The sequence below is a fragment of the Callionymus lyra genome, chromosome 19, assembly GCF_982586985.1.
Source record: "Callionymus lyra chromosome 19, fCalLyr1.hap1.1, whole genome shotgun sequence".
NCBI classification, from domain to species: Eukaryota; Metazoa; Chordata; class Actinopteri; order Syngnathiformes; family Callionymidae; genus Callionymus; species Callionymus lyra.
Window position 1 is genome coordinate 20790610 of NC_141836.1, and position 23812 is coordinate 20814421.

The following is a 23812-nucleotide window of genomic DNA, read 5'->3' on the forward strand; positions in this document are numbered from 1 at the left end:
TTGACACGAACATAAAGTGGAAATCAATTAGCAGCCTTTATTAACACTCTTAATTGCTTGTAAAGCCAAGTGTTTGCTGGAGGTTTAATAGCACAGAGGGGAAATAATAGGGGGCCCGCTCGTCCCCTTCCATGTTGATAACCTTTTACAATACTTCTCGCCGCCGAGGTCAAACGCATAAAACTCGGCTGGGCTTATTCAATAGCCAGTTCCTGAGTCGGATGCCAAATACAACAGATCAGGGGAAAGCCCACGAGAGAGACTGCACACAATCATAAATGTGTGTGTGTGAACACTTCCAAAAAAGAAAGGTAAGCAGGGGGCACGCTGGCGCCAACGCCACAGTGATTTCACCTGCCATACTCTCGCTGACCCTGGCAGCCGCCGCCTCTCCCTGCAGAAACGTCTCCCAACATGCCACGCTCGCCCATCCATCACTTCTAGCCAGACCAAATGAGTTTATTCGCAATGACTTACAGTGCACGGCTCACCTGCTCCATACCGTATGTGACCGTTTATCCAGCTGGAACTTCTTGGACACATTAAAAGAGCATTAGCAACATGAATGTGGGTAACCTCGGGGAGCAGGATAAATGGCCTTCTGGTCAGTGGGCCATTACACTAAGCTCAAATGTTAAACTAACTAGACCTATTTGACGAGCTCATACTTTATTAAGAAGAAGAGAGTGACAAATACAGACAGATGACTCAGGAATCTGCTGCATACATGTGATTAAAAGAGAGCTAAATGTAAAATGTGATTGTCATTCTCATATTGATTTTTTTTAAAACCAGAACTAACCAAACCCCAGAACAAAGAGAAACCCTAAAAATCCACCATGATGCCATTTAATTATGATGTTCATCATAAATCTAAAGTGCATGAACTTTTTGGGTGAATTTCACACAGCTCAGGTGCTTGTGCGTGAGTGTGCCTGTGTTTTTTCAGTCCGTCTGGTCCGGGCGGCCGCGGCGGTTTATAAAGGGGAGACTAATAGCTCTCTGGGAGACGATGGGAAGCACAATTATGTGCAGTTTAGCAGCTAATCTGGGAGCATGGGTGAGGTCTCGGGGGACTCCTCAAGTCCTCTACTTCAAATTCTTTCTCTGATAAGCTAGGGAGAGAGAGGGAGAAAAGGACTGCACTGCCAAGCGCCCACTCATGCTCTTTATTTCTCACTCGCATAGAAGCGAGAACAAAACATCGTGGACAGGGAGAAGTCTATTGACTCTTTCCCTGCTTCTCTTCTTCATATTCTATCGATCAAAAGTCACAATTTGAGTGTGTGTTTCTGTACAGTCAATATCCAGCACACAACAATCCACCTTTGACTCATAAATACCAATCTGCTTCTTTTCAACAATCAAGTCAGCCTCTACTTTCCTCGCTTGGCATGGACGTGTACACATATTGAAGAATGGAAGAGGGAGGACTGATGAACTACAGAGCATCTCACGAATAACTTATTCCTCTTTCATAATTCATGATGAGTATGACAAGTTGCTTTTTTTTGTTCCAGAAAGACTGTACTGTAACCAAACAGTACAAGAAGTACCTGACAACACTGCGTCACCACAATCAGTCCAAGATGTTTACGGCGGAACCGTTTATGCTCAAGTAAACTTTGAAGGAGGAAAAAATGCAGATTGCCAGGGAGCTGCAGCAGTCAGAGTCAGATGACGGGATAAAACATCGGTCTTTTGACATACAGTGACATGGCTGAGAGGCAGCCAGTCATTTGTGAAATGCCCAGAAGAGAAAAAGATGAGATAGGAAGATATGTTTGGTCATCTTTGTGTTCAAAATCGTATTAATTTACAGTTTAATTCAATGAAAGAAAGGAAAAACAAACAATGGAAGTTTTGTTGGATGTAATAGAAGGGAAAAAACATGTAGATTTAAATAACTAAAAATAAAATACACATATGTTAAGAATTAATTTTTTTTTAAGAATAACATTTTTTTTGTTTCTTAGCCAACATGTTGTGTCATTTTATTAGGCTACATGCTTTGCAGCCAGATAATCATAGTAATAATAATAACAACAATAATACTAATAATAACAATATAATAATAATAATCTTATAGAAGTGGATTTTTTTTTTTTTAATTCAATGAGTTAACAACGATCACATAGATCCGCGACCTACAAAATGTTGAGCTAATATGACAATAAGCTAGCTTTGAATTACACACATGAATACAATTACTTCAAGTTTTAAGTAATTTCACAGCGAACCAGTTAACTTAAAAAGTATGATGTTAATAAAACCTCTACATTCTGTCTCGATAGAAAAAAAAAAAGCATAACTGAGTCGACCTTTAACTCAAGTAAAGCTAGTGAGCTCGCTGGTTAAATAGTTAGCGAATTAGCTTCATGTTGTATGATTAAAATAAAACTTTTTTTTATGTAATTTTCTTCTGCTGAACCCCCGATAAACAACATGGTATTTGTTTTCTGTCATCGGTTTGAAGTTCATTGAACGGGCGCAACATGACTTCAGTTGCGGCCTTACGTCGCGTCTGAGCAGCGTCGATATTTGTTTCTAGTATTTCAATAATATCACAGTGTGTGGTTGATAACATAGTTTTGTGCACAACGGGTGGTCTGGAGTTTGTTTAAAAATGCAATGCGCATTAATCTTACCTTGCAGGTTCGGTGCCATGGATCCCTCTGGGAATATTCCGTCCTTCATATATACTAAAAGTTCTTCCCCGGCTTCAATGTCCCGGACTGTTTTATAATAAATCTGAAATAGAAAAAAAACACAGTTAGTAAACTTATGTATTAATCTACGATTTTAATTTTAAATGACTACCCGCTAAATCGAATATCATAAAACAGCGTCTGCGTGGTTTTACACGCAAAAAACATCAAACAACAAAACAAAACAAACACGAAAAAGCCAAATAAAATATTTACATAAATAAAGTAAAATCTATTAAACGGAGTGTTTGGGATCGTAAAGAAAAATAAATAAATAAACGTTAGTCCCTTTCTAAAAGTCTAAAACGATTAAAATTAAATTATTTTCCATTCTATCGAAAGACTCGATCGTTAAAAACAATGATAATTTAATTCAATGCGAACATTTAGTATTTAACTTCAAATTTTCTTTTAAAAATAAATTAAATTTAAAATCGATAAATTGAGTTAAAGTCCGCGCGTGCATTTTCACTCCAAACAAAAGCATTTATACATTTTCTCAGAAGTAACCACAAACACAAACGGGCCTCCGGGTCTCGGCTTCCGTGCGCGCCAGAGATCTGGTGGACGCGTGGTGGCGCTGCACACCTGTTTACGCGCGCCAGCAGCGGCCGGACTCTCATTCAAACAAATCAGAAGCAACTTCCAAGAGTTTGGGTCGGACTAACAACAACAACAGCTGCAGAGAAGAACGGCAATGAAAATAATAATTTTGCCTTTTTTTTTTCCTAACCTTTCTTTTCTCCGTGAGTCGGAAGAGTTGGGAAAGTGTCGCGGCGGTTCGGAGAGCCTCCAGCTGCAGGAGCACTTCGGTCCCGGTGGAGTTCGCTACGCAACCCATAGTCAGACGACCGAGGCAGGGAGCGGTGCGCCCGGGCGCACGCAGCCGGGAACAGGAGGTCTTCGAACGGCCTTTGCGCGCTACGCACGGTGGGTGTCTGGTTCTCTGTGCGGCAGCGACGCTTCTCCGCTGCGCGTTTCTCTGATCTAGTCTCCGGGCGCGTCTTTGATGACGGTGATGCGCCTCTCTCTCTCTCTCGGTCCAAGACTCCCTCTCTTTCTCATTAGTGATTCTCTGTTGGCCCTCGGTGCTCTCGGTTACCCGTCGGCCACTCCTCCTCGTCTTATCTCTAGCCAAATGGATTGAGGGACCGTCGCTGCAGACCCCTCCCCGCATCTCAGCGACTCTCCGGCCGCAGATAATTCTAATATCGACGTGAATGACGGATAACACGAGCTGACGGAGTCACACACGCTGCTCGAACTATTTCAAATATAGCCATTTATTTATCATTTTATTTAGAATCAACATTAACTTTAATGTCAATTTTTAATGTTTTAAAAAATGGTACATTTGTGATACGATCAGAAATCTATAAACCGTTCGATGAAATACTAATAATCACAACCAGCAACTCGTTTTGGCAAAAACGTCACTCGTAAAAAATTCTACAAAACATCAAAATTAATATTATATTTCCTTTGAATATTATGTTGTATACGTTATAATAAGGAGTAGTTTGATTGATTTTAATAGCAACTGAATTTAGAATATAGATAAAATTGAAACATTTTTAATTAATTAATGAATTTACTTTTATAGAAGCATTTAATCAAATAAATATATCCACTGACAATATAAATAAATGTTCATTTATGATCAAGGCCTAATGGGGGAACATCAACATGTCACCTCGATTCATATATAATAATGATTAAAATATCATCTATTTGTTGCTGGTATTGACGTTTTTTGCTCGACATACTTGCTGACATTGTTGTCACCGCTCTGCCTCTCGCTCTGGTTTGTTGACTCCTGTGTGCTACAGTAAGGCCTGCCTATACACTCACGCCCGCCTCGACCTCTTGCCATCTCCGTCGGACGTTTCCGAGGAGACAGATGCCTCATCGATCACTGCCAGCCGCAGGGCCGGCCGCGACCCCCCCACTGTGGCCTCTCACGCACACAACGCTGTCTGTTTATTGATAGATCCGCGAGGGGGTCGGAGAGCAGATCAAACGGCGTCTGAGAAGACCTCTGCATCGAACACAAAAGATGAAGGAGCGACAAGAAGGTGGACAAGGTTCATCTTCTCATCAGACCCCATCATCTACCCGTACGTCACGCTTGCACCTCATATTGTCCGTCTCAGCAGTTTTCTATGCAACTTGGCCTTTTCCGCCGCTGAATTGAGATGCTTACACACCAATTTTTTTACTTGTACACACGGGTACACACACGGCTCTATTGGACGTGTTCTTGGAGGCGATTGTTAAAGAGTATGGGTAAACAAAAAACGGTCTAGTAGGTCTGAGCATGTATAGCCGTGAATGGCAGCTGTTGCTGGAGTTCACAACAAATGGCTTTCTACACATGATGTGAATTATTTACCCAAACAAGTGGAGTGTTCATTTAATGGCTAAAACATGATTCTTATTCAACTGTAGCTACACCGTTTTCTTGCAGAAACCACACAGCAAATGAATGAATACACTGTAAACTGTGGTAACTGGTATTGAGGGAAAAAAGCTTTGAGCTTAAAAACCTTCTATTAATAGCTGTAGCTAATAACTAATTGACAATTAGGTTTTAGGTAAATCTGCCTGCTGACAGCAAAACATTTGGTGGATGTATCCTTAATTAAAAACACTGTTGACACTTGTAACCTCTGCAAAGTTCACCTAAAGCGCAACGTTACTGAACATACACAACACAAAATTATAAGTAAACAGAACCATGGTATTTTCATTTTGGACACCTTATTTTCTTAAGTAAATATGACCTGAAATTCCTGTTTTCTGTATAGAATACAGCAGCATTTAAAACATGTAAGTGTGCATCCTAATGATGAATAGGTTCGTCCTACATTATTCAGGACGAACAAATAAATGATCTGCTCGTTGTTCTAAAGGAGGACTCACTGCCTCCAGTTTTGCTCTGTGTGCACATATTTCCATAAACTCATGAATATATGATGACGCCCAAAGAAAAGAAGGATTCACTGAATGTCGGTCTGCTAAATTATACATTTTTAGTACTGAGTGGCCGCGTGTTTTTTGGTGAATAAATAATGAGGGTCGTACCTGTGAGTTCCTACACTAAACAACCGAGCGGGGCAAACAAAGCAAAGCCGTTTTGCCTAAGTACAAACTGTGAAACACGTCCAGAGCGAGAGAGCACGCACGCTTTTTCCAGGGTTTGATAATTCTGCACAATTTTCCGAGGTGCACCGGTTGCTTCGTTGACATTGTGTGGCAGTGGCAGGGGGCACTGATGTGAAAATCTTAAAAGGATTAGGCGGGTCGGTGTTGCCAGCCAATTGGTGCTTGTCAATCTCAGAGGCCCCCGTGTGTTCACTCCGGCCCCCTTTCTTTCTCCCTCTGCTATCGGTCAGGGTTTTAACGTCTGCATGGACACACAGACGAGTCCCGGTCCCTGTGACAGAGTGACAGGTGGAAGATCGAGACACGAGGACGGAGGAAGGAGACAAAGACGGCGATGAACAGGCGGCAGGAGGCCGCGACGTGAGCGAGGGGGCAGAGTTATGGAGGCGGAGATTAGCAGACAAATAAGAGCACGGTGACCGGAATGCGGAGACTGAATATAAATGTTGTTTGGAGTGTGGAACGAGGTGTTACTGTACATGTCAATGCCAAAGAAAAAACTATAACCTTATGAGAAACAGCCATTATACCTCACATAAAACAGAATTTGTTGTGCTTTAGTTACACCTGGATCACAGGGGTTTTAAAGAATCCGGTAGAATAACTACCAATGAATTTCCATTCAGCTATAGTTTAAGAAATAAAAACGGGACTTTTTAAAGAAAAACAAGGGCGAATAGCTGACATGGAGAAACATCCAAGTGACTGTGTAATAAATGTCTCGCTAAAATAGTTTAGGGGTTGCTTGATCAGGCCAATTCTAATCTGAAATGTTAGTACCCTCAGCCAAAATAATCATTTCACACTTTCAAATGACTTTATAAACGTTTGAATTTATCACCTTGGCAGAGGTTTGTGTCAAGATTACACGCTTGTGTGACTGATAATACCAACAGATGATTTAGCTCCGCCAGGAAAGACTGTCCTTGATGGCTCACTTCCTGACACCATCACAATAGAACCAGGCACAGACAATATTGGCGGGCGGAAGTGGAACAAAAGCAGCACATTCCTTGTCACCTGTTGACAACAGTTTTTGGTTCACATCTGAATCCTGGTAACAGCACTCACCTGGTCTCCGGTCAGATGACAGGCCGCCAGGTTCTGCTCCTCGAAGGACGGCGCGGAGCGGATGTATTTGAGCCAGCTGTGGCTGCTGCCGTCCGTGTCCAGGCTGAACTTGATGTTGCCCATGTTGTCCACCACCTGCACAGAAGCAACACACCGGTCAGTAAAGAGACGAGCTCCGCTGCGGCGGTTTGATGTCACTCATCGTCAACTAGTGTCGGCGGGGGTGAGGGCCACCCAACCCTGTCAGCCCTGACAACAACAACCGTGAAGTGGGAGAGGAGAAGGGAGGGATTAGGGGGTGACTAACTGTGGCTTCTTTCACTTGTCTGAAGACTTTCTCTGGCACTTATTGATCACTCTGTAACCCCGGTGCCCCCCAAGAGACTGCAAGAGCGGGTCTCGTGTTACTTCCTCTCACAGAGGATGGACTGAGGATGAAGCTGCAGGTGAAGGTGGAGAGGAAGAAAAGAGGGCTCTATTGTGGGAAGGAGATGGGAAAACCAAGGGAGAGGAACAATGCTTCGTGTGAGGGAGGAATACATTTTTGTTTTTATGCTCCAGTGACTCAGTGAGGAGCGAACAATGAATACATGATACTTTTGCTTCATTACAATTTTTTTTTTTTTTTTTTAATTTTCGAACACTGATTCCCTTATCAGGGTCGCTGGGGGTTGAATCCTATCCCAGAGGGAGCGAGACAGGGGGACACCCTGAAATGTCACAGGACACACAACCATTCACACACCACACATTGAGTTCTAACTCCACATTTTAGTGGAATTAAAGCCAATTGCAGATTTACCACCATTAGTCTAGATCAGGGGTAGGGAACCTGGTCCAGAAAGAGCCGCAGTGGGTGCAGGTTTTTGTTCCAACCGATCAAGCATGTACAGTTTAACCAATGAGGTTTCAGCTGAACAAGCAACACCAGACTGACAATCAACTGATTACACTCCTAAGACACCTGATTGGATAAAATGTGTCCTCTTAAATGGTTGGAACGAAAACCTGCACCCACTGCGGCTCTTTCTGGACCAGGTTCCCTACCCCTGGTCTAGATTATAGGAACATCCAATGATCAAACTCTATACGTTTCTGGACTGTGGGAGGAAACCAGAGTACACATTTAAAAACATTCTGATACGTATCTTTTAACCTGACAAGATAAAGAAATATATATATGTACTTTTTTTTTGTTTCCTGTGCATCTGAGCACATGTGTGAGGGACGAGCTGGGCACGAAGCTCTAATTTCGGGCGCTGCCTGTGATACTAACCCTGAACGTATCCTCCGGAGAATACTGGCATGAGACACCCACTCCTATAATTACAAGTTCTAATCAGCCTGGTCTGAGATCAGCTCTGACCTCTGGTCTGACGCCGCGCGCCCTAATCACAGTCAAATGCCTGCCCCTGGAAGTCAAGGTGTGACGGAGACGAACCAACAAACCACCTGACATTTTTAGATGCGCAGAGTTCATGAACCTTTTTTTTCCAGCTCGTAAAGTGTGAACGCTCGCTGTGATTGAGCGGGAGCAGGAGGGGTGTTTTTTAACAGGCGGAGGGGCGCAGGTGCCAGGTTTAGGTGGATAAATATGTAAAGTGTCTGGTCGGAGGTGTGAAAGAACTGCCATGGGCTTGTTTGTCCAAACATGGTGGTGGTCCTCGGACAATGTGTGCATGTTGGGAAAGGTGTGAGTGACTCGAGTGACTCCTTCAGAAACTTTGATGGTGAGCCCCAAATCTTTATTTACATCATTTATGTATTGGTCCAGTCAGGCGGGTTACAAGGTCTGACTCTGAAGCACAAGGAGATGACAGTTCTTTTTTGAATGTTGCAGGAGGGGTTTGAATCCTATTACCAGGGACATGTGGAAGACGGAACTAACTTTTCTATTGAAGGGGAAGAAGAAAGAATTTTCCAAAATCTTTGGAAACCATACATGGGCATGATTGGTAGACAAATAATGACTTAATGTTATTTTGGATTTTTTAAATAATTTTTTGTATTTGGGTTGGGTATTTGTGTTTCTGTCCTTGTGAGTGTGGATGTTTATTTACAGACAGTGCTCGTATGAGCGATTGGTTGGCTTAACATACGCTCATTATTTTCTCATTATTATCTTTCTTACCTTGTCTGGTTTTTGTCAATAATGTGTATTGGTTTATTTAGTTTGACAGAAGAAAATGACAATAAATATATACAGTATGTCATAAAAATGTTCTAACGTGGTTAAAATTTGTTTGATGCATACAAAGCAAAAATGAGTCATATTGAATATAAAGGAAATCACAAATGTACTGTAACTGAAACAAACATATACAATGATTTATAACTTAAGGTAAGGCTTGGCAGAAATGTTGCTCATCAGAATATAGAGATATTCACTCAAAACCGCCTTCAGCCTTCAACTTTATGTATGAAAACAGTGACTTAAAAACTAACCAGGCATACCCACACAACTATCCACACCCACTAACAACCCCGCCCTCCACACGCCACACTGGAGTCAAAGTGCACTTGTCGCGGGGCGCTGTGACAGGTATTGAACATGTTTTATGAACAGCTACAGTCCAGGTGGAGCTACACTTTTTTGGGGGGGTTGGGGGGGGACAAGGTGTTGTAAAGGAGACCGGGGGGACAATTGCTCGGTGACACACATGAATGTTGCATTTCTTTATTGAACAGTTTACACACACACACAACATGGTTACCACATGCACCCCAGGGTCTGATTGGGGGCTTAATGAGCAGCAGGCCTGTGTGTGTTGTGTGTCGCTGTGTGTGTGTGATGCCGCCTAGCACCCTGTCTCCGGAGTGGAAGTCTGATTTATAAGGCTTCAAATGAGGTGCAACAGAGAGGGAGAGCCAGAACAAGCCCAAGGCTGATTGTTTGTTTATTTACCTTTCTTTTTACCCCCCCTTTTTTCATTTTTAACCCCCTACCCTCAAAAGAAAGCCGACTGGATATTATCAGCTCCATCTGCGGGAATTTTATAAACTCAACAGTCAAAACTGGCAACACATGCCCTTCTAAACCTTTGTAGTGGATCCCAGAGCAGAGACAGAGCAGATATTTCAATTTCATTTTGAAATGGTTAGTTGCAGAAAAAGCATTTATCTAAACTGATGTGACGAAAAACATATTCAAACAATGACCTTTTACTCTCAAGTAATCTGAAAACCAGTGAATATTCAGAATTAATTTGTTAATATTTAGTTATTAGTAATACCTTTTAGTTACAAATAATGATTTCTTGTATCGTCAACATATAGCAGTTCTCATTTCCCACTGACATATATTTGCTTTGTTTGAGTTCCCAATGGAAGATACTCTGTAAAAATAATAATAAGTAATATTATTGTTGTAACGTGACCTTTATAGATAAACAGATTACTTTCTACTGTTATATGTTATATGTTGCACTTTAATCTGTATTTATTACGAGTTCAATAAGGAACATGGATATCCATCGAAATAGAATTCCCTCTGGAAAAACAAAGATAATTGTACATCATTTTTGTACATGATCTTTTTAATTAATAATAATTGTTATTTTTATTTCATCTTTAAAACGTGACGCAAAAGCAACATTTTAAGTTTGAATTATAATTATTTTACTAGTGAAAACAAATGTGTTTGTAGTATCCCTTGAGTTGTCTCTGGGTCAAGGTAAGCGACCTCAGTGGGTCCCAAAAAGACATGGAGTGGTGGAGGTCGTTCACCTTGACCCTAAGATAACACAAGGGTTAAAGACAATAACATGCACAAACAAAGCAGTCATCACCTGATAGTTCATCTCAGGATACAATCTTAGCGCTAATGGACCAGCTTGTTGTGGATCATTGGATGTTCCTATAATCAAGACTAATGGTGGTAAATCTGCATTTGGCTTTAATTCCACTGAAGTGTGGAGCGCACTGTTAGAAAACTCAAGACAATGGAAGTATTCAGACCAAAGCAAATGACTCAGTTTAACAAGGTAGTTTGCAAAAAGAAAAAGGATTTAACAAAATGATCACAACATATTTACATTCTGTTTAAGTCTGTTTCCAGCTATTCAGAGAATCAGCTGTCAAAAAGTTAAAAAGGTCTTTTCGTCTCAGCGCTTCGGGACTTTCTCCGCATACAGCGTGGAGATCGGTTTGACTATAAAAATGCCAGCGAGCACAGAAACCGTTATACGAGTGGTGGTTAGCAGAAGTGAACACACACAGGGCACAGAAATCCCAAATAAACTTTCTACTTTTTGCCTCAATCGTTAAGCTTTGAAGCCAACACCGGGTGAGATTTCACCTTAAATCTCGCCCACTTTTTTTCCCACATGGTTTTTCCGGAAAAGTGCACCAGTTGACACCAGTCAGCTGTATCTGTAAATAGTTTTTTCTAATTGAAGGAAGGGGACTCCATAACCCCAGGATTGATATCTAGCAATTGAGGAATCTTAACTCGGTTGTACGGACTCCAGATGCAAGAAAACGGCTCGCTTCCCTTAAATTAGGGTGAGATCTGGAAAATAAGAACCAAGCTGATAGACGTTTCCAGTATTGGCCATATAACCGTTTATGGTTTGGTAGCTCGAGAGTTGCCAGACAATAAACTCAAAAACTGCTCACAGTGACCTCAGTGCAACTTTAGGATGCATAAATACATTCTTATACGTATGCGTGTGTAATAATGAGGTGAGATATTATATACAAGATATTTAGAACGAATAAGAAAAAAAAAAGAAGAAGTTATTTTCAGTTATCTTTAGTCTTCCCAACAAATGCAGTGCCGTGCTGCAGCATCCAAGTGATATCAAACGTACTAAAACACTCAACTCAACGTCTCAAGTCAAGGGGAGACTTTACCTATCAGAAGGTTTCTACCGGAGTCAACAAGACTATGTGATTCGAAACTGCACCAAAGAATATCTTACAGAAATAGCAACGGAAGTCACTCCAACTTTCAATAATAAAGTTATTCATCAAGAGTTTTGACTGTAACACCCATCACAGGCATCAAAGAAGATCAGAAGTAAAGTCCAAGTGGTCCGGCTACAATAAAAAGCTCAGCGGGAGACATTGATAAGAGCACACACTTACACTCACACTAAGAGCTTCTCACAAAACAAAAGAGAACCTTTGACAGCTCTAATAGAGCGTCATTTTCTCCTCCAGTTAAGTTTGACCAATTTCTGCCATTTGAACAGCAAGAATACAGCGACAAGGTGCATATCATTCTTGACGCAGGTCACAAAATGGCGGCGGGGCTGAGAGAGGAGTGTCCGTCTCTGCAGGGTACAAGAAATGAGTTTAGCACTCAGGGATATGACTCTACAGCTTCAACTTTACTTTTTTCTATAATATACTCGTCTATGTATATTATTTTTAAAGTTTGAATAGACTGACCATCTTTGTGATTTGAAAGATGAAAACTTAGTAGTTAATAAATAGAAAAAGAAAGTTTAATGCAAATGTGACGATAAATAAAGGAAATAATCTGTTTTATTATTTTTATTTAGTTTGTTTCAATTAAACTGTGTCCTGGTCGGAGGTGGAGAAGCAGAAGGATGGGAAATGGCCAGCAACATAAACCTTAATCAGATAAATACAGTTTCTTTCTTGTAGAAGGTGTTACCAAAATGTCACTTATACGTATTCCTGTCATTTTATTGTATCTGATTAAATATATTTCATTTAAAAATAATTTTATCCAACTATTTATTTTGTATTGTATTGTTTTATTTTTACATCACTGACATTAATACTGTTCTAACCATGGTTTCATCAGAGTTAAAGCTTGCCTGGACGATCTTTAGATTTTAAATGGCGACCATAAGTTAAAGTTAAAGCTAAATCCAGCAGATGAGACGAGAGCGAGGACTCAATTGTGATGCTGTGCCACAACATTTTCATCTCCTCAGCTCAGTGCATTCTTCTCTGTGACAAGGCAGCAAAATAAGTCCATAAATCATCACAGTGCTCTGAAGAATGTACTAAGAGTCCTTTATCCGAAAACATCAGGAAAGAACAGGAAGAGAGCACAGAAGGAAACTTTCCTCTGCTTCAGGTTTCCTATAAGGAAGCAGTTCAAAGAGGAGAAAACTCGATATTAAGAGCAAAGGGTGAGAGGGGAAATGTAGTTCCACACAAAGCAGCTTGGGGGCAGCGTGTCATGAGAGTGCTTGACTCCTCCATGTGTACCCCAGCACACGAGGTTGTTGTGGTTTTAGTGGACAGTACAAAAATGGTAGATGAGATCAGATTTGGGTAGAAACACACACTCACTGGAGCTTGTTTTACCGTGCAGTGGGAACCAGGCACAGAAAGCGAGTGGTGACACTGACAGATTGAGTGGCTGAGAAGTCGCTGCAGAGCTGCCTGCTGGAGGTGTCGCGAATTAAGGTGCAGGACGACTAACAAGAAATAAAGACGTGTGTGTGAGAGTGTGTGTCCGTTCTGGAAAAGGGTCTGTTTCCAGCTGGGAGGCCCCTTAATGTGAACACCTACACGCACACACTCACACAGACACACCAATAAACGGGCTGACAGAGTACAGATCCCCACATCCTCCGATGTGTTGGTGCTATTCACATGCACCTATTTACAGCTGTTGGATTACACTTTAAATGGTTTGATTATAGATGAAAATTGTTTATTTGCACTTTAAAATTGTTTAATTGCAGTTGAAAAATGTTTGATTACAGATGAAAATGGTTTGATCACCGTTGAAAATTGTTTGATTTCACTTGTAAGTTGTTTGACCATATTTTAAAATTGGTTTAATAAGATAAACATTGATTTCAGTTGAAATTTGTTTAGTTACAGTTGAAAATTGTTTGTTTACTCTTGAAAGTTGTCTGATTATATATTAATATTGTTTAATTTCAGTACAAATGGTTTGAATAGAGATTAAAAACATTTTTTTTAAAAAGTAAAAAAAAAGCGTTTTACTCAAAGTGTGAGATTGTTTAAAAACATACACATTTACCGGGACAAGGGGATAACACAAAAACATATTTGTGCTAAAATCCAACATGATTGATAGCAGAGATGGTAAATTTCAACAAAACAACAAAACATGTTTTTAAATGTTTTATTAAGTCATTGTGTTTAAATTGGTGTAAACCAGACACATCAGTTTACCAGAGTTTCTCCTCCTCAAGAGCCCGAGGAGACCAACTATAAATTCTTTAACATAAATACAAAAAAAATTCATGTTGGACACAGGGGGCGACGGTGAGTTTTTTTTAACAAGTGTGTGTCCACGTGTGTGTGTGTGTGTGTGTGTGTGTGTGTGTAAGGTCCATTACTGATGCTGGTAACAGTACACCTGTGTAGCCACGTCTGGCCATCTAATGACAGCTTTAGAGGAAACGGGCCGTAAATCTACGTACATGTGCTGTATCTCACGTATTCACAGCTCTGCGATATCAAATGCACATGTGAGGACGTTTTTGTGACATGTTGCTGTAGCTGCGGAGCTAGTGTTTGTACCCGTGTGTGTGTCGTGGTACACGGCTCGCAAAGGTGAGCAGAAGCATGTTAAATGCGGCTCATTTTATCTGGGCCTGGCTGCCGTCGACGTAATTAAAAAGCGAGCGGGCAGGCCGGGGAGAGCCCGGGGCCTTGTAAAAGACATCTGGGCTGGAGAGTGTGTGCACGTCTGTCTGCGCACGTCGCGAGTGTCAGAGTGTGGCCGAGCTCACTAATGATCCAACTTGCTTCCCTTAAATCAGCCACCGTCAGCCGGCTATCAATTGTGGCGAGCGTGCCAGTGAAATCACACATGGGAAAAGTTCCAATGTCTCTCTCCCACATCCACAACGATGTGGCGACTTTAAATCTAATTTTGTTGGAGTGTGACCTGACGAACATTACCTCGCGCACGCAGGTGGAAGATCCATAAAAATGTAGTCATGTTTAGTTGTTATTTCGTCCCTTGATGGTTTCAGTTAATAATGTTTTTTAGAAAATTGAACACTTTGACTCATAACATTTTTGTTTCGTATGCTTCATACAAATAAAGTCCTTGACTTTCAAATGACATTGAGTCATTTGTAACTGTACAAACAATCTTAGGATGAAATCAAGTAATTTTCAACTGTAATAAACAATTTTAAACTGAAATTAAACAATTTTGAACTAAAAGTCAAATAATTTTCAACTGTAATCAAACAATTTTCAACTGAAATCAAATAATTTTCAACTGTAATCAAACAATTTTCAACTGAAATCAAATAATTTTCAACTGTAATCAAACAATTTTCAACTGAAATCAAATCATTTTCAACTGTAATCAAACAATTTTCAACTGAAATCAAACAATTTTCAACTGAAATCAAACAATTTTCAACTGAAATCAAATCATTTTCAACTAAAAAAAAAAAAAAACTGGATTAAAAACAATTTTCAATCGTCATCAAGCAATTTGTAACTAAAAGGCTGAAATCACTTTAAACTACAATCATAACTATACATGATTTCCAAATGAAATCAAACAATTTTCTAATGAACTCAAACAATCTTCAAATTGAAATTGAAATTGAAATTAATTGAATTTATCTTTTATTTTTATTTCAATTTATCAGTTGAAAGTATCTTGACATTCTGTTCTATGTTCTTTGTATCCTTTGCCTTTGTTATTTTTCTTTGATCTATGTTCTTTATCTTTATCTTTAGACTTAGATTGTATTATCTTGTTCTTTCTCTTTATTTCTCCTTGTTCTTGTTCTTATTTTATTTTGATTATTTTATGAAAAATTGCTGTATTTGCTGTGGCTAATTTGGAAAAAAAACTATTTATCACTATTACTATTACTATTATCAATAAAGTTCTAACTTACCTACCTAACCTAACTGTAATCAAACAATTTTCAACTAAGATCCATCAATTTTCAACTGTAATCAAATCATTTTCAATGGATCATTTCATTTTTCATTTTAAATTGAGATGGAGCAGAGAGAAGAACATTTCTTATATTCTTATTGAATGTTGATATACAAACAAATAAGGAGCCAAATACTTCCTGCACTAATAAACCACATATGAGTCCAAGTGTTCTTGAATGCAGATGTGAACGGAGTGACCACTACATAGCAGGCTAGGGTTGCCATGTGCGGGGGTTGCCAGGTTAAGATTGCTTTAAAACAGGAAGTGTGCTCACTTAAAAAGAAGACAAGCAGCAAGTTGCGAGGCTGGAGCTCGTTAATGAAACAGCTTTGTGTTATTTATTACCGCTTGTTAAAAGGGCCGAGTGTGTGTAACGTGTCCGAGCGTTCCATCCCTCCACCGTTGTGTTTATGTGGGCTTCTTGCTCGGACGGTGAATTAACTGTATATGTGACATGTTCATTGTGCACAAAGAGGCAGCGGCCATGTCTGCTGCGCCTTTTCTTTTTACTGTCCAGACTTTATGATATGAATTTGGGGCAATTAGTGAGCAGATATATTGGCTCATTATAGGCGAGCAGGTGCCGGCTATATACGGACGGTACATCGGGGTCAAGCACTCTGTCGGTCGGCTTTAAAGGCACAAGCCAGACGCAGCCGAGTCAGCCGAAGACATCATGTGATCATCAAGAGAATCAGATCTTGTTCCATAATTGCAAACAGGCTGTGGATATGAGTTTAGAATAGGGAAGTGAGAAAATATCACTACACCAATAAAAAGAGATACTTTTTTCATGATATGAATGTTCAACAGCACTTTTAAAACCTTTTATTGGCTTTCAAATCACTTTTATTTTATTTTTAATCATAGTCCTATTATCAGTTTATTATGTATTTACAAGAAACATGCAAATATTCACTGCGTTTGTTACTTTTTGTGCTGCAATTTAACTCCCGGCCCATAGATGGCAGCATTTATTATGTCCTCTGCGTGTTAAAGAACTTCAGCTCCAGGCAATGACTCAGGAGAAGAGGATAGAGTCGACAACAACTGCTTTTAAAGCTGATTTTTGAACAGATTTTGGAAAACAAATGAATGCAGTAACGACTTCTTCTTAACAATACACACCCATCGTTTCTCAGCTGGAATCTTTGTCAACGACTTCCCAACTGAAGAACATTCGTACACACTGATTCCACTTTTGATGAATTATTCTCTAAAATAATCAAACGTAATCAATGTTTGAAACACAAAACTCCACAGAGCCGTGCCAAGAATAATGTCAAATAATAATACAGCGAGAACATTTCTATTCAACGCCGACACAACTTGACCTCCACTCTATGGACTGCTGTCGGAAGCGTGACAGAAAACGGGACAATTCCTGGAACTGAGCGAACACAAATAAGGAAGTGGTGCTGGGTACCAATTTGTGAGGGCGAGTAACACTATCAATTATTTATTAACACCCAAATAAAGCGAGGCTTCCTTCAACAACATTTAGGGGAACAATAGAGGAGAACCGAGAGGACGTGCTGAAGAAACACAGACAAGATCATAACTCACATCAGCGTGATTCAAACCAGACTGAAGCTTTCTTAAGATGAATGAAAAGAGCAATATTCTCTTTGTATTCCTGCTCAGCATCAAACCGGCAACGTTCACCGTCTCACTCTTTGAATCATAAGAGAAGAAGACAGACATGAAGCAGAGAATGTCATACTCGTCTGCAATCATCTTCCTTCAGTTGGACTGAGGCGTAATCCTCATCTTTAAATTGTTCTTGTGTGTCGGGAGATCAGTGAGTTGGCAATACAGCACCGGCAAGATGAGAGGCAGCTCTTTCAAATGTGCTTCCTCCATGTCCCTCTGCCCATCACCACAAATAAAAACCCCACCTGAGCTTGTGCAGAGGGTTCAAGTTTAACAGCTCAGATCTAGAAAGATGCCGTGTCATGTAAATCAGGAGAAAAAAGAAGCCGAAGCAGCTGGACGGGACAGCGTGAGGCGGAACCCCTGAGCAGAGCAGGAACACAACTTATTGGAATCATCTGAGCTCTGCCTCTTTCTCAATTAAACATTTGGTATGAGACGAGACCTCTTATGTAACAAAAGAAAGGTTGATTTTTTCCTCTACAGAAGAAAAAGCTCATCCCCATAAAAATACAATGTTAATATAGGAGATAAAATATTAAATAAATATACAACTATACCACAAAAACAATGATGGATTGGTATTAAATGTTTTTTTTGTTTGTACAGATATTTAAAAGAGATGTATGATAGGAATCAATCTTGTTAAATGTCAGGCCTGTTTGCCTGAGGGTTGATAAAATCAATTTATACGATGAAAGCCAAAGAATTCCTGATGGAATATGGGAAAGCATTACTGACTATTGATTAAGGATATACAAAATATATGTATTAATTTTATGCAACAATTCTGACTCCAATTATAAATTATATAAAAACTAATAAGCAAGTAAAAACTATTTAAATACTTTCATGTTGTGCGAGAGAGATTGATGTATTATGGTTTGTAATTAATTAATCCATTTATATTAAATCAAATCTAAGTTTTTTTCAATTTAAATTTGTCAGATAAAAAGTGTCATACAGTCATTTATTGTCATTCTAATGTATTGAGTCAACCTTTAGTTTCACCAGCAGGGCTGCATATTGGTGTGTTCTATATTCTTAATCAAATCAAACAAAGACTGGTTATAAAGCGCTGTAAGTGAACACATTAAAAAAAAGAATAAGCCCTAATAGATTTATAGAGTGCCACTACGATCAAAACACACCATATGAAAATCATATTTTCATTTCATAAGAAAATAAATGTAAATAATATCAATATCTTTCTATATTTAATTTAAAACCACCCTGTGAAATAAAACACACGAAGCCAACTATGATGAAATGGACATTTTAAAAGGATTAAATTAAAAGCCAGCCTGGCTCCCCGAAGAGATGTAATTCAATGATTAATAGAGGTTTTGATCAATAGAAACAATTCCAGGAGGGACGAGGGGATTAAAAGAAACAACATCATCGGGTATTGATGCTGCATATGATTATCAAGGACAGGCCGGAGCTGCCCGACTCTGTGCGCAGAGCTTTAAAGCGTGTTGGCATGTACGAGGTGAGGGCGGAGGGATTGGATTATCCGCAGTCACAGCGGCGTACATGATGCTCCGAGACGTCTCCCTCTCCTCCAGCAGGATTAGATGAATATCTGGCTATTCTCTTCTGGACCATGGGATCACCTTATGTGTGTGTCCTGGTCTGGGCTCCGTGTGTGGCTGTCTGTGAGTCGCACTCAAGTCTGCATCTGCACGTGAAGACCCCCCCGCCGCACCCCACCAAAACCCTGGAGCCCCCCGCCCCTTCTCCTCCTAACACCAGGAACGACTGAGACAAGCCAGGACACGAGGGCCAATAAAGCTTTTCCCCCCTGAGTGTCGGGTCTGCTGCTGAGAAGTGGAGGAAAAGACCCATTTCTCTGTTGTGTAAACCATTGTTTCACTTCCACACTTCTCTCTCTCCGAGCTCTGATATTTCACAGAGTTCTGGCCCTCGTTCAAGTGTGAACACAATACGGCTATTGAGATCATAGCTCGCACCTTCTGGCCTAAGCCCGGCGAGCCTTAGCGCCCTCTTGCTGGAACTACTTCCCTCTTTTATGTCCTATCCTTCACTCTTTTCGGGACTCATGGGCAGCGGGATTGTGTGCAGCGTCAGGCTCCATCCCTTCATCTTAATTGTCACCCTAACTCAGACGCTCCTCTGATGTCCAGGTAATGGATCCTGCTTGACCACCTTCACCCCGCGAATTTATCTTTTCATTAAGAACGTTCATCCTCTTCCGACCGGGGCGTGTGTGAGTCTGTGTGTGTGTAGCAGAGCCCTGCAGCCATCTGGCTTGTGTTAGAGACAATATTAAGAGTGTGTCAGTGGCCGAGGCCCGGCTGATGGCTATCAATCTGCCCTTTAATGTATGACAGGATATATGGAGGGATGGATGGATATGGGCCCCCCTTGGAGAAGCTAATGGCTAAACGGCCGCATTAAGGTGATTGAGGCCAGTGGTGGGGATGGAGCCTGCGGTGGCGCTGCAGCAGTAGAAGGCCCAGGGGCCTCCTTCTCTCCGGCAGCCCGCCAGAGAAAAGGCAGACAATCATTTGGAGGATCATAGTCGGGAAAACATTTGATCCAAATCGATCCATGCAGCTTTCTGTTCACTCAATTTCGAATTCGGAAACATAAATGGGGAGAACGAAAAACATAACAAAAAAACAAACCTTTTACATTAAAATACTGCCAGAAAAGTCACTGTTCCGGATTTTTGTGCTCCAACAAAAACTCAAAATGCAGATTTATTAAATAAGGTTTAACAGAAGCAACATTTTAGCCTCTTTCCAGTCAACAGTGGCAGATTTGGTTGGTAGAAGTTTGTAGCCTGGATGAGATCATGTTGTCCCTCAAGCCCTACAAACGTATCTTGAAATCTGCAACTGTAGACTGGAAAAAGGCTAGAATATGGCAAACTGTTAATTAGCCTATTATGCTGATAAATAAAAAATATATAGCAAAACACAGAAGTTTGAGGCTGTATTATTATGGAAAAAAAGACTATATTTTGTAGTTTGCATAGAATTAACGAAAGGTACGTGGACCCAAATCTGTTAATCTAAATAATAATAAATGAGGAAATCATTACATTTCGAATGAATCTTAGTACGATTCACTTATTGGGATTCAATCCAGAAGAAAAAAAAAAAAAGAAGAAAAATTAACAAAATGTGTCCCATTTAATAAAGTTGAGATAAATTGGCTGTTTTTAACAATAGAAAATGAGCATAGGTTCGAAAGCTGTGGTCCCCCATATATTTTTGAAACCCATGGTATTTTACTAGTGTTTCCTCTACTAGCGCAGTTCAAGCTCGACTTAAATTCTATAGGTTGACTCCAGGAATCTTCTGACACTCATTCCAGAGCATCTTTTTATCCACATTCGCATGTTAAAAATCTCTAAATATATCAGCTTCAAAAAACTCCTTGATAACCTTTGTATGTTGATACACACGTTTTTTTTATTTTGTTTTAAAAATAACACACTTTTTTAAACGTTTAGTTTAAATGTTCTTAATTAAGTGACAACTGAACGAATCATACACAGATTTACATCAATGATCTATTGTTAATTTATCATTTCTCATATTTAATCAATAGCATCATTGTGTTTTGTTGGCCCAGTGTCAGGTGACAAGTGCAGCGGAGAGGAGGCGATGAACAGGAGAGGGGGAGAGGAGGAGGAGGAGGAAGGACAGAGATAAATACAGAGGAGGAGCAGCTGTTGACACAAGACTTCTCCTCGCTGTCAGGATAGAGATAACAGGGTTGCCAGTGTTTACACACACCATTAGTAGTGTCATCAATCACACACATATCATCCTCTCCTGCTCCGCTAACACACACACACACGAAAGAAGGATGAAGAGGCTGAAGATCACAGACAGCGACACGACATATTGCCCTATTACTGTATGAAGCATGTCAGACGCTATCCTAGAGTCTCTGTCACACACACACACACACACACACACACACACACACACACACACACACACACACACACACACACACACACACACACACACACACACACTAATAACTGCTTGCTACAGTTCCCAGAGACAGGGAAGCAGTGAGTAAAGACAAAGCTATAATTATTAAAAGTCACACAGAACGACGATGAAACATTAGTGATGATTTATTTTTATAAATGCTATGTTGCTTTAGCTTCTAGCTTGCAGCAGGAGAATATACATGCTTCGCTTAAAATGTTTATGTAACAGCTGATGCAGCTGAATGACTTTTCTAGTGTACTTATCAGGGGTGTAAAAAAAATACTGATGCATTTTAATCATGATATATTTTTTGTATAATTTAATTTTAAATATCTTTTAATTCCATTTTTTTGGCTTTCACATTTTTTTTTTTCAGTTTTATTTTTATCATAGTTCTTCTATGGTTTATGTTTCAATTAAGTGTGTGTAAAACAAAATAATTCTATTTTATTTACAATAAACATTGATTTTTTTGTGATGCCACAAGATGGCAGCAATCATTACATCCTCCAAGGCTAACGAAAGAATGAAATCAAGTGAGATTCCGTGATGACTGAGGACAAGAGGATACAGTGAATTCCAAAAGCTGGTGTTGAGAATATTTTGATTTGAAAACAAATAAAACCATAATAAATAATCCTTTGTTCTGTGGCACGCTGTGTAAATAAACAATGTTTGAGTTAGACATGTTGAGAGGCGGTCGTTGCTACGACTGAAAGTGTGTTCGCCATCAGTAAATGGCGGTTAAGGAACTATCAAAAGGGCACATACCCAAACTGAACTTCCACCTGAAACTTGTCATTAAACTTCAAATGGCCTGTGGCATCCAAGCAGCCATTAAAGTCACACCAGCAAACAACAATGACTCTTGACTAATAACACTGCCATTACCCGTTACTTGTGGTTACAACAACAAAAAACAAGTGAAAGTAACTTTTTGGAGTGGTTCTGGACTCCCCACGGTCACATTAAAATTTGAGGCATAATTTGGCTTCTTCTGTAGCAAGGCTTGTTGAACGCTTCCCTCAGGGAACACAATCACATGTAATTGGCCAATCAGGAGCGGGAACAAACAAAACCTCACGCAGGGAGGCTGTTGGTCACACTCACGTAGACGAGAAGCACACAGTGTTATTGTGGCTGCTCAGAGGTTTAAATAAAGACTGAACACATGTGCACACGGGTGATTGTGTTGTTTTTATTTAGATTTTAAAATGATCGGCTCTGTAAGAATATTTTTTTCTTTTTTTTCCGCATCATTCACCTTCATGGTTGGTCACTTTACAAACTCACTGATCAATTCGTCTCATTTCTTTAAAATATATTTTTTAAACCAATATGATTATATTACTCGTATGATTATTATTTTAACATATATGGTTGAAAAAAAATACATCCAAGATATTTGCTAACAGGTAACTCAAAAAAGGAACACTAGAAAGTCAGTGTTTCTTTAAGTTGCCTCTAGATTTGACAAAAACGTTGCCCCGATAAATGAAGTGCAGAGGAGGTTGATCAATAGCACTGAGGACACTGTAGGTGCAGCAGGTCATCGCTCAGCACTTAGGCATCATTATCTATTATCGACCAGCTATTGATCGGCCGAACGTACGCGTCGATATCAGCGTCACATACTTAATATGATAGACTTGTTAAGTCAATGTTTTTGAGGTTGTTTTTTTTCCATCTGGGAAGTTGTTTCTGACTGTGATTTTGGACGTGATCGGGACTCGCCAAAGGGACACACACACACACACACACACACACACACACACACACACACACACACACACACACACACACACACACACACACACACACACACACACACACACACACACACACACATACACACACACACACACACACCCACAAGCTAATTATCTGGTGTAAACAACTTCTCTGTGTGTTTACAGCACCAGTATATCTGTCTTAATGAGGACTTGAGCTTGTTAGCTGCACTAATTACTCCAAACAGCACAATTAATCTTTTAGCCTGAAGGAGCATATTCACCATGACCTCCCTGTGAGCTGGAGTTCACTGATTCTAGAGGGTATTTAGCAGAGACGGACCCCCTCCTTTAAATAACCACCCACATTAGCCCAACGAGCTGCCGATATGGTTGAGATGCAGTAGTCTCCGTAACTGTTTCTCTGAGGTAAATGAGGAACAACATATGAGTATGCTGTAAAGTCAACAGGGCTAATGAAATAATGGGGGGTTCAAAACTTAGAAAGATGGGTTTTTTTTCTTGCCTTCTTATATCCTACCTGCAAAATATAACGCTTTGAGTCACCTCACAACTCTAAAAACATGTGGCACGTTTTAGGTTTTAGCTAATCCATAGCCTTTTTCC

General features: G+C 40.1%; 1 protein-coding gene across 2 annotated transcripts in view; it reads right to left on the bottom strand.

Moving 5' to 3' along the window:
- Positions 1 to 23812, bottom strand: part of prdm16 (PR domain containing 16) — a 146274-nt gene that overhangs the window by 12619 nt on the left and 109843 nt on the right. For both annotated transcript variants that reach the window (XM_087782146.1, XM_087782147.1), the window contains exons 4-5: positions 6945 to 7079; positions 2649 to 2751 (exon numbers count right to left, since the gene is read on the bottom strand). In XM_087782146.1, the coding sequence (XP_087638272.1) occupies positions 2649 to 2751; positions 6945 to 7079 (238 nt within the window). The remainder of the gene's footprint in view (positions 1 to 2648; positions 2752 to 6944; positions 7080 to 23812) is intronic.